The sequence below is a fragment of the Carassius gibelio genome, chromosome A1 (assembly GCF_023724105.1).
Source record: "Carassius gibelio isolate Cgi1373 ecotype wild population from Czech Republic chromosome A1, carGib1.2-hapl.c, whole genome shotgun sequence".
In the NCBI taxonomy this organism is placed as follows: Eukaryota; Metazoa; Chordata; class Actinopteri; order Cypriniformes; family Cyprinidae; genus Carassius; species Carassius gibelio.
The window spans coordinates 30,158,552-30,174,244 of NC_068371.1; the positions used below are offsets into that span (position 1 = coordinate 30,158,552).

Here is a 15,693-nt window from a genome sequence, read left to right on the forward strand (position 1 = left end):
CAGTGAAACTGCAGCACACAAAAAAGTTCTTCAACGTTTACAGAGAATAGATTATAAATCTGTGTAACACATACAAAAATCTTAACACCAGTGCTTTTTTTTTAGACACACACAGATATCAAGAACCATCATATGAATCTCTGCAATGGTGACAATCAACAAAATGCTTCATGTTGTAATACATGAAAAACTCCCATAATGCACTGCAGTATGTATAATTATTTGTCACCACTGTTGAGGATCATATGATAAATGGTCATGGCTAAATGCGTAATCCTAAACGGTTTTCTTTTTCTCTTAACATAGAAGCATTATGGTGGAAATGTATAAAAATCACTGTTTTTTTTTTAAGAATAATGCGTTTGAATCAAGATCAAACAGGTATCAAAAGCATAAGTTACCTCCTAGTTTGTTTTTGCATTGCATACATGTTTGTCATGAAACAGTAATGCATTTGCTTAGAAGCAAACTTATCAAAACCGTTAAAAGGCTCAAGAGCCCAAATGAAGCAAATACTGACCACAAGTATGGTGACAAAGTTATTTTTTATTTTCCTTCCAACTTATTTCATCCAAGGCTCTGCTTAAAATCAGTTATAGCTCTTGTGTTTCTCTTTTCTTCAGTGATGTTGATTGTTAACAGCAGGTGTTCATCACTAATACACAATCTTTATTTAATTAGTCACTTAATTATCTCATTAACGTTATAATAAATCAGACATAGTGAGTCAAGTTGACAATAAAAAACTGCATTATAGTAAAGGCTTTGTGAAACTATACAGCGTTTTTAGCTTTTTAAACAGCATTTTCCGTTCTACACCAACTACGCACACATTTCCTATCATGTATGTCTTTGAAAGACGATCAAACCAATTAGAGTAGGTGTAGGTGCAGCCCCGCCTTGATCTGCAGGCTGCAGCCGGGTGTACTTGCTTCATCTTGCCATCATTAGACAGAGCATTATATGCCTGCAGTGCATGATGGGTAACACAACAGTAAGAACCTCCATCATGCAAACATGCACTGCAGTATGAAAACTTATTGCCACCACTGTTGAGGATCATATGATAAGTGTTTATGTCTAAAAGCCTGAACAAATATGGTTTATTTTTGTTTTTTCCGATATTGAAGCATTGTGAATTTTTTTTAGTGGGTGTTTTTTTTTTTTTTTTATATCAGTGATGAATGTCAGCTGAATGATAAACCAGAGAGAGCACTTAATGATGTTAATTTGTCATGAGTTACAAACTAAGTACAAGCTCAGCTGCTGTACACAAACAATCACTGTAAAAAAAAATTGCAATAGCTTAGAAGCATATTACTTTGATTGAATAAAGGGGTCAAGAGACTACCTTAAGCAAACCTTGACTGGTGGTATTGTTTTTTTAAATATTTTTTTCCTCAGTTGATGTCATGGCTAAAGTCAGATGCAGTTCTGGGGCCCGTTCTTCGTACGTCGCTAACTCAGTTAGCTGGATTTGAATGTTGATGATTTGGCGTGATCTTGGATCATTTGGTTCTTCGAAGCTCATCCCGGAGCTGCTGTCATAGCAACAGGTCCATAAGCTTAAACCTGCCCAGGAGCAGGCTTATTTCATGTAAACAGGATTAGATCGCTTCTTTTCAACCAGAACTGATACTCAAAATATGTCTGCTACCACTGCTACTTTATTACAAGAGTATCGTACTGATCCAGGGACAATAATTTAAAATAATAATCATAAAAAAATATATATTTAAAAATAATATAAAAATGCTGTGTAGTCCATAACAGCCTACACTGTAGGGCGGCACGATTAATCGCATGCGATTGTCATGCGTGTCTCATCAGTAAAGATGGTTCTGTGATTAGCGGTAAATGTCCATCAGCTGCTTTCAAATGGAGCCGCACCTAATATACAGAGCCGCAGATCGTTGACAAGCTACGCAATATCGCGTTCATAACCGCATGCGATTAATCTGCGATTATGAACGTGATATTGCACAGCTTGTCAGTGAATTACGGCTTCCCATCACACTAGATGTGGACTGACATTGCTCAGAAGTCAGATGTTGGTTGAAAGTGAAAACCCAACCTCTGTTTGGTGTCAAACTCTAGCGTAAATACTCCAAAAACATGACAATCTTCACTTATTATAAACAAGATTTATTTCTGTCATAAATGTAAAAAAGTTCTTATTGAGATTAACAGAAATTTTGATGGTTTATTGAAAATTATAGTTTAGTTTGATGTCACCATTATGCTGATCAGTACTTAGGAAGTATGAGTCTTTTCAGTGTTAGCGTTCATTTAGCTGCTGTAGTTATACCTGTTACAGCAAAACATTGAGAAAAATATGTCATTAGATAATGTTGGTTACTGGCTGATATTAAAAATGTCTTAATGTAACAATCTGATCAACTGATTTTACCAGGAGTCTGTTCTACGCTATTAATTTAATATTAGTGACTATAGCAGATGTGTTGCAATACACAGGGTCCTGACAATTTATTTTATTTTATTTTTATCTGATCTTTTTAAACTACATTGTTTTAGAATCACTTCAAACCATAGGATGCTTAGACATACAGAGACCTTAAGAATTAGTGTAAGAATCTCAACAATGGTGACATGCTTCATGCCGCAATGCATTCTGGGTGCTATGGATGAGTTTTGCATGATGTACCCAGAATACATTGCAGCATAAAGCATGTCACCATTGCTGAGATTCATACACTGAATCTTGATGTTTGTGTGACAAATTTTTATTTAAATTTTTGAAATTATCTGCTTTAAATTCAATTGGGTGTCAGGTTGTTGACCCTTGAGTCACTTTAATAAATAATACTTAACTAACACCACACAGTAGCTTGGGTGAAAACAAGTAATCAGACATATCAATCATCAGCAAGCAAACAGCACCATTGAACCACATATTCGTTTGCTGTTTTAGCCACAATAAAGATGACAGCAGCTAAAAAACAACACCGTCAAGTCAAGTGTCAAATTGCACAACTAAAGCCAACACTTACCAGCATTATGGTGACATCAAACCAAGCTATTACTTTTAAACAGACATCAACATCCACATCTAAACATCCACTTAAATCTTAATTAGAATGTTATGGAATAATGTTCTAATAATGTTATTGATAAACATTTGTAGAATGTTTTTAGAGAACGTTATCCTATCTTTTGAGAGAACGTTCTGGGAACAAAAATAAAACTACCCGCTAAAAACATTGTTAGAACAATCCATGGGAATGTTCTTAGAACATTTTAGAACAAAGAAAATTCTAGCTGGGAAGTGCCGCTCCATTTGAAACCAGGTGGTGGACATTTACTGCTAATCACAGAACCGGCTTTACTGACAAAGACACGCATGACAATCGCATGCGATTAATCGTGCAGCCCTACTACACTGTAAAAAGTGTTTCCCTATATTTATTCAGTAAAATTGTGTCAAAAATTTACAAGCAATATTATTAATTAAATTTAACACATTTTAATTAAGTAGAAATAATCATTAAAAATGAGTAGAATAACATGAAAAAATTAAGTAAAATTTACTTAAAAATATTGATTTCATTGGACAAAAATCAAACAAACAAAAAAACACTATGCTAATCATATCTATCATATCTATGTAAGCAACAAAAATGTTAATTTGTAAATAGGCTGATGTCATGTGCATGCATATAATGTTTTTGAAGGGTGTTTGATGATCGCCAACTACTGGCCTGGCATGCATAACATAGTATTCTTTAGCATAGTGTTTTTTTTGTTTGTTTGTTTTTTGTCCAATGAAATCAATATTTTTATGTAAATTTTACTTAATATTTTCATGTTATTCTACTCATTTTTAATGATTATTTCTACTTAATTAAAATGTTTTAAATTTAATTAATAATATTGCTTGTAAAATTTTGACACAATTTTACTGAATAAATATAGGGAAACACTTTTTACAGTGTACTATAGACAGCCAGTTTTACTCACTGAACTATTTATTTGTCATAAAAGTATTACTTCATAATTGTATTAGAGTCTTACACACATGCTATACAGATAATAGAGTCGTGCATTATTTTGAGTGATGACTGCTATTATAAGAGTGGCTTGATGGAGCACAGGAGATGCAGATAACATGATATTGACCCTTAAGAAACTATCATTAATGCTGTCACGTAACAAATCTGTCCAAATATAAAATGAAATGAATAGATAATTTCTACATTGAAATAAAAATGTAAAGACTGCACAACTATTATAAATTGCGAAAACTAAATAATTGGGAATCATGAAAAAAAAATTCTAATAAAATAAAAACATGTATCTATTATCTGTTTCATGTATCTATTATAACATCTATGTAGTTTTGTTTGCTTGGCTGTTTCCTTATAAAAGTCCAGAAATTTCAGTCAGGTGTCGTTTTAAATTATATGACGTCATTACATTGCCGTCTTGCCACCAGCCAATCGCTGCACTTCTGATCATGGTTTCGAGTATTGATACATCCCAGCAGGCACAGGATGTAGACTCCAACGTCAGTTAGACGTTGGATTTTGGTTGAAAATGAAAATCGGGTTGACGTCTAAATCCAACGACTGTTTGACGTCAAGCTCCAACGTTGGGCAGATGCTGAATTTTGGCTGGAATAAACACCCCCACAAAAAAAAAAAAAAAAATCATAAAAAACATTTAAATGCATGGCAGTACACATATTACGAGCTTCACTTATTACTTAACAGTTTGACTTTATTTCTGTCAGACGTCTACAGAAGTTATTTTTGAGAATTAACAGAGATTTAGATGTTGATGTTTTATTTGAAAATGTTTGATCACCATTATTGTGATCAGTGTTTGCTTTAGTTGGGTAGTTTGACTCTTGGCTTAGTAAGTTTGTGGGTCATGTAATAGTGTTTACCAAAGCACATAACTTGTTATAAAAGGGGCCATGAACAAATATAAGGTGATATAGTTATCATGATGAAAAATGATTGAGGATAATTTTTCTTGTGATTGACCCAATTGTTAACGAACAATATTCAAGAAACAATACTTTCCTCCATCAGATCTGACATTCTGATTTTTTTTTTTGAATACATTTTGAGAGAAAATTCTTTTGAGACACATAGACATCATTAATCAGTATATGAATCTCAACAATGGTTACATGCTTCATGCAGCAATGCATGCTGGGAGCCACCATAGAATAAAACTCATGGCTCCCAGCATGCATTGCTGCATGAAGCATGTCAACATTGTTGAGATTCATACGCTGATTGTTGATGTCTGTGTGTGTCAGCATAGGTTAAGTTTTTTGAACTCATGTTTAAAAGATTTTAACTGATTGTTATAACACCACTGGATCTCATGTGACAGAAACACATTGTTTGTAATATGAATGTTAAAACATCAGTGAATCAGGTTATTTTATGATTATAAAACCATTAACAGATAACAGCCATCACCTGATCTCATGTCACATTATCTTTCTTTGATGCTGCAAATGTGCTTGACACACAACTGTCACAGCGGAAACAAAAGATATAATAAGTGTTAAGAGCCCAGCTAATGGAAACACTAATCACTGTTGTGGTGTTTAACTGTTATGCTGTTATGGAAATTAAACACATTAGAATTAAAACTCTGTTAATTTCCAATAAGAGCTTTTGTAGATGTCTAACAGAAATAAAGTCAGTCTGGTTAGTAATGAGTGAAGCTGGTGATGCTGTTCATGGAGTTGTTTAATCCTTCTCTGCTGATATCTTGAGATATTTAATGTGCTGCCATGCATTTCACCCTTTGTTGCAGTGTGGTGCTTATTCCAACCAAAATTCAACGTCTGTCTGATGTCAGAGTTTGACCTCAAACAAAGTTGGGTTTAGACGTCAACCCAACTTTCATTTTCAACCAAAATATGACGTCGGACTGACGTTGGATTAGTTGGAGTCCAACGTCTTCCTGACGTCACATTGATGTACTGTGCCTGCTGGGATATCCCACACATGAACGCGCAATTATCTCAGATAACTCAATCCAGCGATACTAATCATACACAACAGGTGTGTTCGAAGAACCCAATTAGCCGGATCATGATTAGCACGATGATATCATCTTGGATGTGTCATTTGATCTCGGATGTAATAAGCGACGTAAAAAGAACAGGCCCCTGGTGTTTCTCTTTTCTTCAGTGATGTTGTTTTTTTTCACAGCAGCTGTTCATCACTAATGCTCAATCTGCACTTAATTCATCTCTTAATTATCTCATTAACTTTAACACTGCTTCAGTGTTATTTTACTTCTCTGTAGATTGGGGCAATATGCCCTCTGAGCAGAGTTGATTTAACGCTTATTGTTTTACTAAAAGCAAGCATAGGCTGCTGTGTGCATAGTTTGGTAAGGCAGAATGAGCACTCACTTAATAATCTATAAAAAACTGACATTTTTGTTCATCACAATCTCACAAAGCTCTATGAACAAATTAATATATGCATAATGAATCTTTCATAATGCCTATAATTTGATGAAAGAATTCATAACCATCCAGATTTCAGCACTGCACAAGAAATCTGCTGTTTTTGCCTGTGGCCAATAAATATAAAATAATACAAATGTTTTATAACTGCTGCCCTTTTTTGAGTTTTATGGCTATATATCTGAGTAAGGACAGAAACCTTAAAACTAGGTATTATTAAATGTTGATTATTAAATTAAATTAATGTTGATCTGCTTTGGATTTACCCAGCAAAGTACATAAAGCAGCAAACCCAAAATGTATCATGAATTGAATGTTTAATATATCCAGCAACCCCATCAATCATCGCAAACATTTACACAGAAAACAGAAAACACCAAATAGAAAATATCTATCTACACAGCAAAATCCCCAGTGTTCATTTAACACTCTTGAGTGTGGACTCATATAAACACTGAAGCAGTGTTAAAAGTAACACTGAAGCGGAGTTGAAGTTAATGAGATAATTAAGGAGTTAATTGAGTTATGATTGACCATTATTGAAGACACCTGATGTTAACAAGCAGAATCACCAAACGAGAAAATCACAATTTGTGTGTCACCATTATAGTGGTCAATGTTTGATTTAGTTGGGATCTTGACCCTTCAGTTATTATCTTTAGATTTATGTGGCTGTGGTGACTGAATTATATCATACAGACAGACCACAGCAAAGGCAATTATGTGTGCCATTGATTGTGATTTGAGCTATTTGTTATAGAGTGACCTGAATGCCTGAGTTTAAGTTTCTTTACTGCATACATAAATTAAGTGAAAAAGAAAAGGAAGCAACTCAGCATTTCTGACATAGTATGACATGTTTTTAATAGTTAGTTCTACGTAAAAAAGAAATCTTTTGTTTGGACACACAGACATCAAGAATCAGCGTGAGCATCACAACAACGGTGATCATCAAAAAAGCATGTTGTAGCCAATAAAAACTCATCCATGGCTCCCATCATGCATTGCGGCATGAATAAATTATGAGCTGAACTGTCTTTTTAACTTTTTATTCTAACTATATTTTACTTTTGCTGTTTTTATGTTCATTTTTAGTATCTAGTTTTTTTATGTTCAGAGTTGGTCTGTTTATCTGGATATGCTGTTTGTCACCGTTGTTGAGATTCATACGCTGATTATTGTTATCTGTGTGTGCCTAAAATTAAAAATTTTTAATAAAAAAACAGAATCACTTGCAAGAGATACCTACAAAATGTATAGAAAATACAGATTTTTTCATTGTGGAATCAAAGCTGTGACGATCAATAATGGAAGTTTCACTTTGAGAAAACACTGTAAATGAGTTCAGTGATTCATGTCAAACAACGATTACATTAAAACATAATCATCAACACGCGATGATTTTTGCTCTTGGTTTGACAAACAAACTTTAAAAGTAAAAAGTTACAAGCCAAGATCCCAGCTAAATCAAACACTGACCACTATAATGGTGACACACAAATTGTGATTTTCTCGTTTGGTGATTCTGCTTGTTAAAATCAGGTGTCCTCAGTAATGCTTAATCATAACTCAATTAACTTCTTAATTATCTCATTAACTTCAACTCTGCTTCAGTGTTACTTTTAACACTGCTTCAGTGTTTATATGAGTCCACACTCAGAGTGTTAAATTAACACTGGGGAGTGTTAAATTAACACTGGGGATTTTGCTGTGTATCAGAAATAATAATAATAATAATAAAAAATATCCAAAATATTTTCAATATAGGGGTGATATGAACCAAAAATAAGAATGGTAAAACATTGCCATGTAAAAAAACAGCATATGCTGCTTAAGTATGCTTTGACGCTTCAGTCTGCTCACAGTCTGTTTGCTTATGAACAATCCCCAGCTCGATAACATCAATCAACCTCACTTTGATAATTTATCAAATGCATTGCATGTTATCTCCTTCTTTCCACCATTGCTGCATGGGGACTCTTATTAGTCTCTCTTAACTCACCAGACTCTGTAACCACACCTACTCAGCAGATGCAACTAGATTAAACAGAATGATAAAGCTATTATAATGGAATAAATTAAATTAAACTTGGCCTTTTGGACATGGATCCTGAGACTCATTTGAGGTTTTGTGCTGCTAGTGGAACAAACTGAAAGTAAGTGAAGAATACTGTCTTATTCTAAAACAGTCTCATGTGTTTTATCCAGGTGCGTGTGGAGTTTATGAAGACAGAAGATGTTTGCAGCTTTGCCAGTAAGAAAGGCAAATACAGAACGACAGTATCTGTTGAGAAAGACTCCAGTATATCAGTTTCATATGTGATTATTCCCATGACGCTGGGCAATAAGGATATTGAGGTGAAAGTTTCAGCATATGATGCCATCTACTCTGATGGAGTGAGAAAGACGCTGAAGGTGGTGGTACGTCTAATGGGAATTCTGTCACATTTTGTTTCATTTGATTTGTTCATTTGTTAGTATAGTATTAGTATAGTATGATCTATACAAGAACAGAAAACACCACAGGTAGTTAACACACACTCACTCTCTCTTTCAGTCTGAGGGTGTGCTGACTGAAGTACACAGAGAAAATGTGGAGCTCAATCCTGTTAAGAACGGTGAGATTTACTGTGAAGCACAAAATAACATCACTGTGTTATATTTTTATTATGGAACATTACATACATTTCACTTTCAGGTAATTATAAAAAAAAAAAAAAAAAAAAAAAAAAAAAACATTATGAATTTCATTACAGTTTCAGCCAATCCAGAGACCATAATGAACTCCTGCTCTTTACTTGCAAATTACTCACCAAAACCATACAAAATGTGATCAGCACATGACTCATAACTCTTCCTCCATCTTGTTGTTCTCTGTTTCTCTTCCCAAATGGATCAGGGGAAAAACCTTTAGTTTTTAATGCTGACAAACAAGCTAATCGGGTTCCAGACACACCTGCTAACACATACATCTCAATTACTGGTAAGGAAAAAGACATTTAATTAATGTGTAGTGATTATTTCTTTAAAGCTATATGTGTGTTTTGTTTAAGGAAAGATAAATTGTATAGCTCTATAATTCTATGAGCTATATATTCACCCATTATGAAATTAAACATGGTTTACTACAAATAAGATACAAGATGACACCGATGTTGATGGCAGCATCTGTGGCGTGCTATGCAGTTGTTTTTGTTAGTTGTCCTGTCTTTATGTTCCTGCAATCAGTTTCACCAGAGACAAATTGATTGAAATTCGGCACTACACATCACCGGATATATTATCGGTTTTCGACAAGTCAGATGTTTTGCTGGACATACAGTAAGTAGACAGCCTAAAGGCCTCTTTTACCGCTTCACGTTCCGCCGCCGCGGCGTTTGTAAAGTGCATTTGCAGCTTTTGACCGCTGAGTGGCGCTTTGACCACAAGTTATCAAACAAGCGCATCACAGCACATTTTCACAAATAGACGTCCAATTTGCCTTCCTGATGTGTAACATTTGACAGCTTCAATCACGGAAAATGAAAGAAAAAGACTATAGTTAAAATATTTTATATATTTAATATGTAATATTCACAGATGAAAGTTTGGTACTTATGAAGTTATGTGCATTTCTTAGAACGAATTCAAGCAGGATAAATGTCAAGTCTGTGCCTGAGCCTGTGCTTATATTTTTTCTAAGCTACATGGTATTAAACCATATTTTAGATTTGATACATTTAAAAGGTGTGCAGTATTATTTATATTATATGAATTATGTGTCATATTATTCAAAATAAATTGTGGTTTACTTTGCATCTGAGCATTAAAAGTGGTAGCCTATTTTAGGGGGTAGGCTACATAGATTAATGTGCAATGTCAATATTTTCATATATTATGCCTATATTTTAATTTATATTTTAAAATTCCTTTAATAAAACAGCATGTATTTTTGTTATTCGTTACCTGTCCTTTATTTTGACAGATAACTTCTTGGGAAAAAGACATTTGTCTGTAAACTGATTAAGAAATTGTTGCATGTTTAAACGTAAAGCTCGATAATTTCGTTCACATTAATTATGCCTAATTAGCCTAAAACAAGAAACAAATAAATTAAACCTGCACGATTTAGCTAAATCTTTGAAACTCTAAAGAATGGACGGATTAATAAACCGTCCTCTTGATTAAACTCAAGTTCTCTCATTATAAACAACAAAATGCACACGATGTAAAAAAGAGCTTCATTAACTGACAACATAAGGGATTTTAAAGGGAGCCGCCTTTACTTGCTTTTAGTGCTGGGCGATAGCATATGGCCTAAAAAAAAAAAAAACTGATTCATGATTTAAATCGATTTTAAAATCAATATTCAAATGACAAAGACATTTTTCAAAACATGTTTTAATATAGTTATAAATTTATAACTGAGACAAGATGGAAAAAAAACTGTAATGTTATTACCTTAATGCTGGAAAGACCTTTATTTTATTTTATAATTTTTTTTTTATTATATATAATTTTGTATTATTTATTTTTTGTTAATACTAGCCCATCAGCTGTGCAAATTTTGTTTGTGAGGAAAATAACAGTACAGTCAGTTATTTTATCTAAACAGATCGATGAATTTCTTCAAGATTTCAAAATCAGATTGTAAGATCACTGTAAGATCACATTTGTTTGAATGCATTATTGCTAAAGCGATTGCGTGTGAATGTGCTTTATCTGTTTAAATCATGCTTTAACCCGAAAATAATCAGTAAAAGAAACAGACAAACTCATATAGCTTGTAACATCCCACTTGACTATTGCAGTCATTATAACCTGACCAAGCCATAGCTAAATATTTTTAACATGAATTCTTGCTGAATATGCAGTTATATTACGGGCTGTTGGCATGAATTGTACTCGTGATGGAGGCTCCAGTCAGAATCACACCGCTCCGCTCATCCTTTGCTCGGTGGCGTGTCTCTGTCAGACTCGCGGGGTTGAGCCACTTGTGGCAAACTTAATGCATGTGCTTGAGCGCGGAATATATTAAGATATGATTATGTAAATTTAATATAAACCTCTGATTAGTTGAATATAACAAACGAACAACTAGAACTAGAAAAATCTTACGTGGGGAGAGACCATATAACCAAAACAACAGTCCTATATAAACCAGTTCAGCAACTTTTAAAGCCTCATAAGACACTGTCCATATGAAAGAGCAAGAGATTCACACCTTTATCTCGACCCCCACAAGACATACATAACTACCCCCAAAAAACGCAACCCCTTCCAGCTGAACAGAATTTTTTCATAATCCTTCAGTTGTTATGCTCTAAAATCCAATGCCATTTATAATTTTACAGTATTTTCACCTCCTAAATCACTAACCTTTAAAGTCACAATTCCATTATTGTCAAATTTACTCAGGTCGATGGTATTTCTTAATGACATTTTATTATTGTTTAACAATATAATTAGATTTTTTTACATGAACAATTCCAGTATAAAATGGGACAGCGACCTTTATATCAAACATTTTTAAATCGTCCAAAGCTGAGCAAAGCGAGAGGGGGATCTGCGCCAGAGCGCATGAAGTGAATGTGATGAAGGAAGTCATTTTCAGATGCAATGAAAAAAAAAAAACACCTTGTAGCGGACGCGAGTCTGCTGCTTTAAATTATCGAGCTCATTACAGCGGGATTGATTCTGATTGGTTGGCAATGTTTTTATCGTTCATCAGAAAAAAATAAAATCATTCTGAAAGTGATTCCAACGATATCGTTTCTCTGTGCCTTTATCGTGATAATTGTGGTGTGGACTCCGCTATTCTTTAATATTGAGAACGATTTTTAGAACTATATCTTTAGCGTTATTTTTATAGTTATCGTGCTTGGTGTGAATGTGCCTTTAGCCTTGATTAGGCCCATGCAGGATCTGCTCTGAAGTATATAATACTTATAATTACTTTTAACCCAGAGTAACACATTTTAACGGATTAATCGCCTTTTTCCATTTGCTGCATGGTTTCTTTAGCCTATTTTTTTTAAACACGCTAAAAAATAAAGTTTGTGAAATAAAAACAAAGAGTCGTGTATAGGTTTCATTTTAACGGATTAATCACCCATTTTCGTTTGTATGTTTTTTTCTGGCCTAATAATGTTATCATGTACAAACAGGATATGTTTAGTTCCCTTCACTTGACAACAAATCCTTTAAATTTAACAAATACATCAGAACAAAACAAGAATTGAAAATATAGAATTATAATGGATAAATATAATTGCAGTATATAATAATATAGGCTTAGCTATAAACAAACAAAAAATAATAATAATTTAAAGCTAAGCATAAGGTAAGGTTGGGCTTTCTCATTCTTTCACTCGGGAGAAATCCGTTTCCATATTCGTGATGTTGCCCTTTTGAAGCTTAAGTATTATTCATGAGGTAAAATAGGCTTTGTCGTTCACGCGCGTTTCAGTATCAATGAAAAAAAATAAATAAATAACAATATGTGGATTAAGTTGACCGCTGCTAACACTGAATGTCTGGTGAACGACTGCTGTTTCCAGTGAATATGTGCACGAGGCACCAGCGCGATCAAACAGCTGAAACAGAAAATGCTCAATTTTTGGTCACACATAAGACATAATTCAAAAATGCAAAGTGTTAGTAGTTTGAGTTAATAATAATTATTGCTAAATGCTGGACCGTTCCCATTTCGCTCTGCACATGGCACCTGAAGATTTGTTTTTAAACCAAGAATGAACCGAAATTAAAATGTAATGAAAACATTTAGCTTTTTATCTGTATATATATATATATATATATATATATATATATATATATATATATATATATATATATATATATATATATAATGGGCCTTATATTTATTTACTGTCTAAAAACAATAGAATGCATATGATCCTTTGTGTAAAGGTCTTCTTTTCATTTTTGATGAGTAGACTGTAGCCTAAGACTATCTTACTTTTTGAAATTAACTAACTGTAAATGTTTGAATATTTTTTAAAGATGTTACAATGTTATATTATAATGTTATTGTTGTTTTACTTCTTCCTATTATCTCATTTTCAGAGATCAGCTGTGCTGATCACGTGCTCCAGGACACACAGATAGGGGAAGAAAGCTTTAATTAATTCATATTAAATTATCATTAATTAATCTAATTAGTCACAAATAATTATTTATCAATATTTGAGAAAAAAACTCTAAATGCCCCAAATAAACATTTAAACGATGAATTGTCCTTTTAGACAGTAACATTGAATAGACAATACAAATAAAGTGGCCTTTAAAAACATTAAAATTGTATGTTTTAATTCTATGACTTTCCTCATTAGTTCAACACATTCTTGTATTCTGTCTGGAATAAAGTTCTAGCCTCTCCATCACATCTTGCTCTTCAAAGAGATAGTCGCCCAAAAATGAAAATTCTCTCACCATTTACTGAACCTCTTTTGTCCCAGATGTTCATGACTTTCTTTCTTCACATGAACACAAGCAAAGATTTTTACTCCATATAATGCAGGGGACAGGACAACTTCAGAAACCACACAAAGTGAACATTACGGTCAAGATTAAAATATTGGTATTTGTATTTTTCTTACTTAACGTTTCACTTAAGAAGACAGTGAATCATTAACAGGGGTTGCATGAGTTACTGTCATATTCTCTTTGTGTATAGTTTTTTAAGTGTCATTTTTGTATGTCCCATACACTTGCATTATGTAAAGAGATTTTTTTTTCTAAAACTCTAAGTTTGTGTTCATCTGATAAATGAAAGTCATATAGGATGGTATGAGGGTGGAAATGATGGAGTTTCCTTTTAATTCATTTCCCTATTTTTTATTTTATTATTATTATTTTGTTTTGTTGTTCTGTTTCATTTTAATTGTTGTTGTTGTTGAACTAAATATACATGTTTGACCTGTGCCACTGCATTTTTTTGTTCTCTCCCTTTAACCATTCTTCTGTATTGTCTGTCAGAAAAAAGTACTTACACCACTGCAATCATCACATAATTACCTTCTTAACTCCAGCACTGCTTCAATACTACCTTAACACTCTTTAGTGTGGAAACACATGAACACTGAGCAGTGTGGGCACTCTGCTGTGAACTATTACATAAAATTTACCTGTTTCATTCATGTATGACTGATGCATATGAATCACATTAAGTTTATTGATTTGTTTATGCTTGAAACTATGTAATCAAAATGGAAAACCATTATGCAATTGAATTACATAAATTTAAATTTAGATGAAAACAGTTTTGTGTGTGTATCTGACAGTTTATCAGAATTACCCCCTGAGCCCACACAGCAAAATCCCCAGTGTTAATTTAACACTGAGTGTGGACACATATAAACACTAAAGCAGTGTTAAAAGTAACACTGAAGCAGAGTTGAAGTAAATGACATAATTAATAAGTTAATTGAGTTATGGTTGACCATTATTGAAGACACCTGATGTTAACAAGCAGAATCACCAAACGAGAAAATCAAAAATGTGTATGTCACCATTATAGTGGTCAGTGTTTGCTTAAGTTGGGATCTTGACACTTCAGTTATTTACTTTAGATTTTGTGTGGCTGTGATAACTGAGTTATAACACGGAGACAGACCAGAGCCAAGGCAATCTTATGGCTTTGATTGTGGTTCGGACTAATGGTCATGGAGTGACCTGAATGCCTGAGTTCAGGTTTCTTTACTGTGTACATAAACTAGGTGGATAAAAAAGTGACTCAACATTTTTGGCATAATATGACATGTTTTTAAAATAGTTAGTTTAGACACACAGACATCAAGAATCAGCGTGAGCATCACAAAAATGGTGACCATCAAAAAAGCATATTGTAGCCAATAAAAACTCATCCATGGCTCCCATCATGCACTGCGGCATGAATAAATTATGAGCTTTTTTAGTATCTAGTTTTGTGATGTTCAGAGTAGATCTGTTTATCTGAATATGCTGTTTATCACCATTGTTGAGATTCATACACTTATTCTTGTTATCTGTGTGTGCCTAAAATTAAAACGTGTTAATAAAAAAAAAATCTGAATCACAAGAGATGTCTACAAAATGTATAGAAAATGCAGGTGCTTTCGTTGTGGAATCAAAGACCTTACAATCAATAATGATCTATAAAAAGAGAAGAGACTGTAAATGAGTTCAGTGATTAAGGTCAAGCAACGATTATATTAAAACATAATTATCACCACACAATGATTTTTACTCTTGGC

General features: G+C 33.4%; 2 protein-coding genes across 4 annotated transcripts in view; one reads left to right on the forward strand and one right to left on the reverse strand.

Moving 5' to 3' along the window:
• LOC128018075 (tubulin beta-4B chain-like) overlaps window positions 1-15,693 on the reverse strand; it is a 238,394-nt gene that overhangs the window by 153,528 nt on the left and 69,173 nt on the right. The gene's annotated exons all lie outside the window — the stretch shown is intronic.
• Window positions 1-15,693, forward strand: part of LOC128017931 (complement C3) — a 181,462-nt gene that overhangs the window by 103,261 nt on the left and 62,508 nt on the right. For all 3 annotated transcript variants that reach the window (XM_052603409.1, XM_052603410.1, XM_052603411.1), the window contains exons 21-23: window positions 8,669-8,881; window positions 9,018-9,078; window positions 9,360-9,443. In XM_052603409.1, the coding sequence (XP_052459369.1) occupies window positions 8,669-8,881; window positions 9,018-9,078; window positions 9,360-9,443 (358 nt within the window). The remainder of the gene's footprint in view (window positions 1-8,668; window positions 8,882-9,017; window positions 9,079-9,359; window positions 9,444-15,693) is intronic.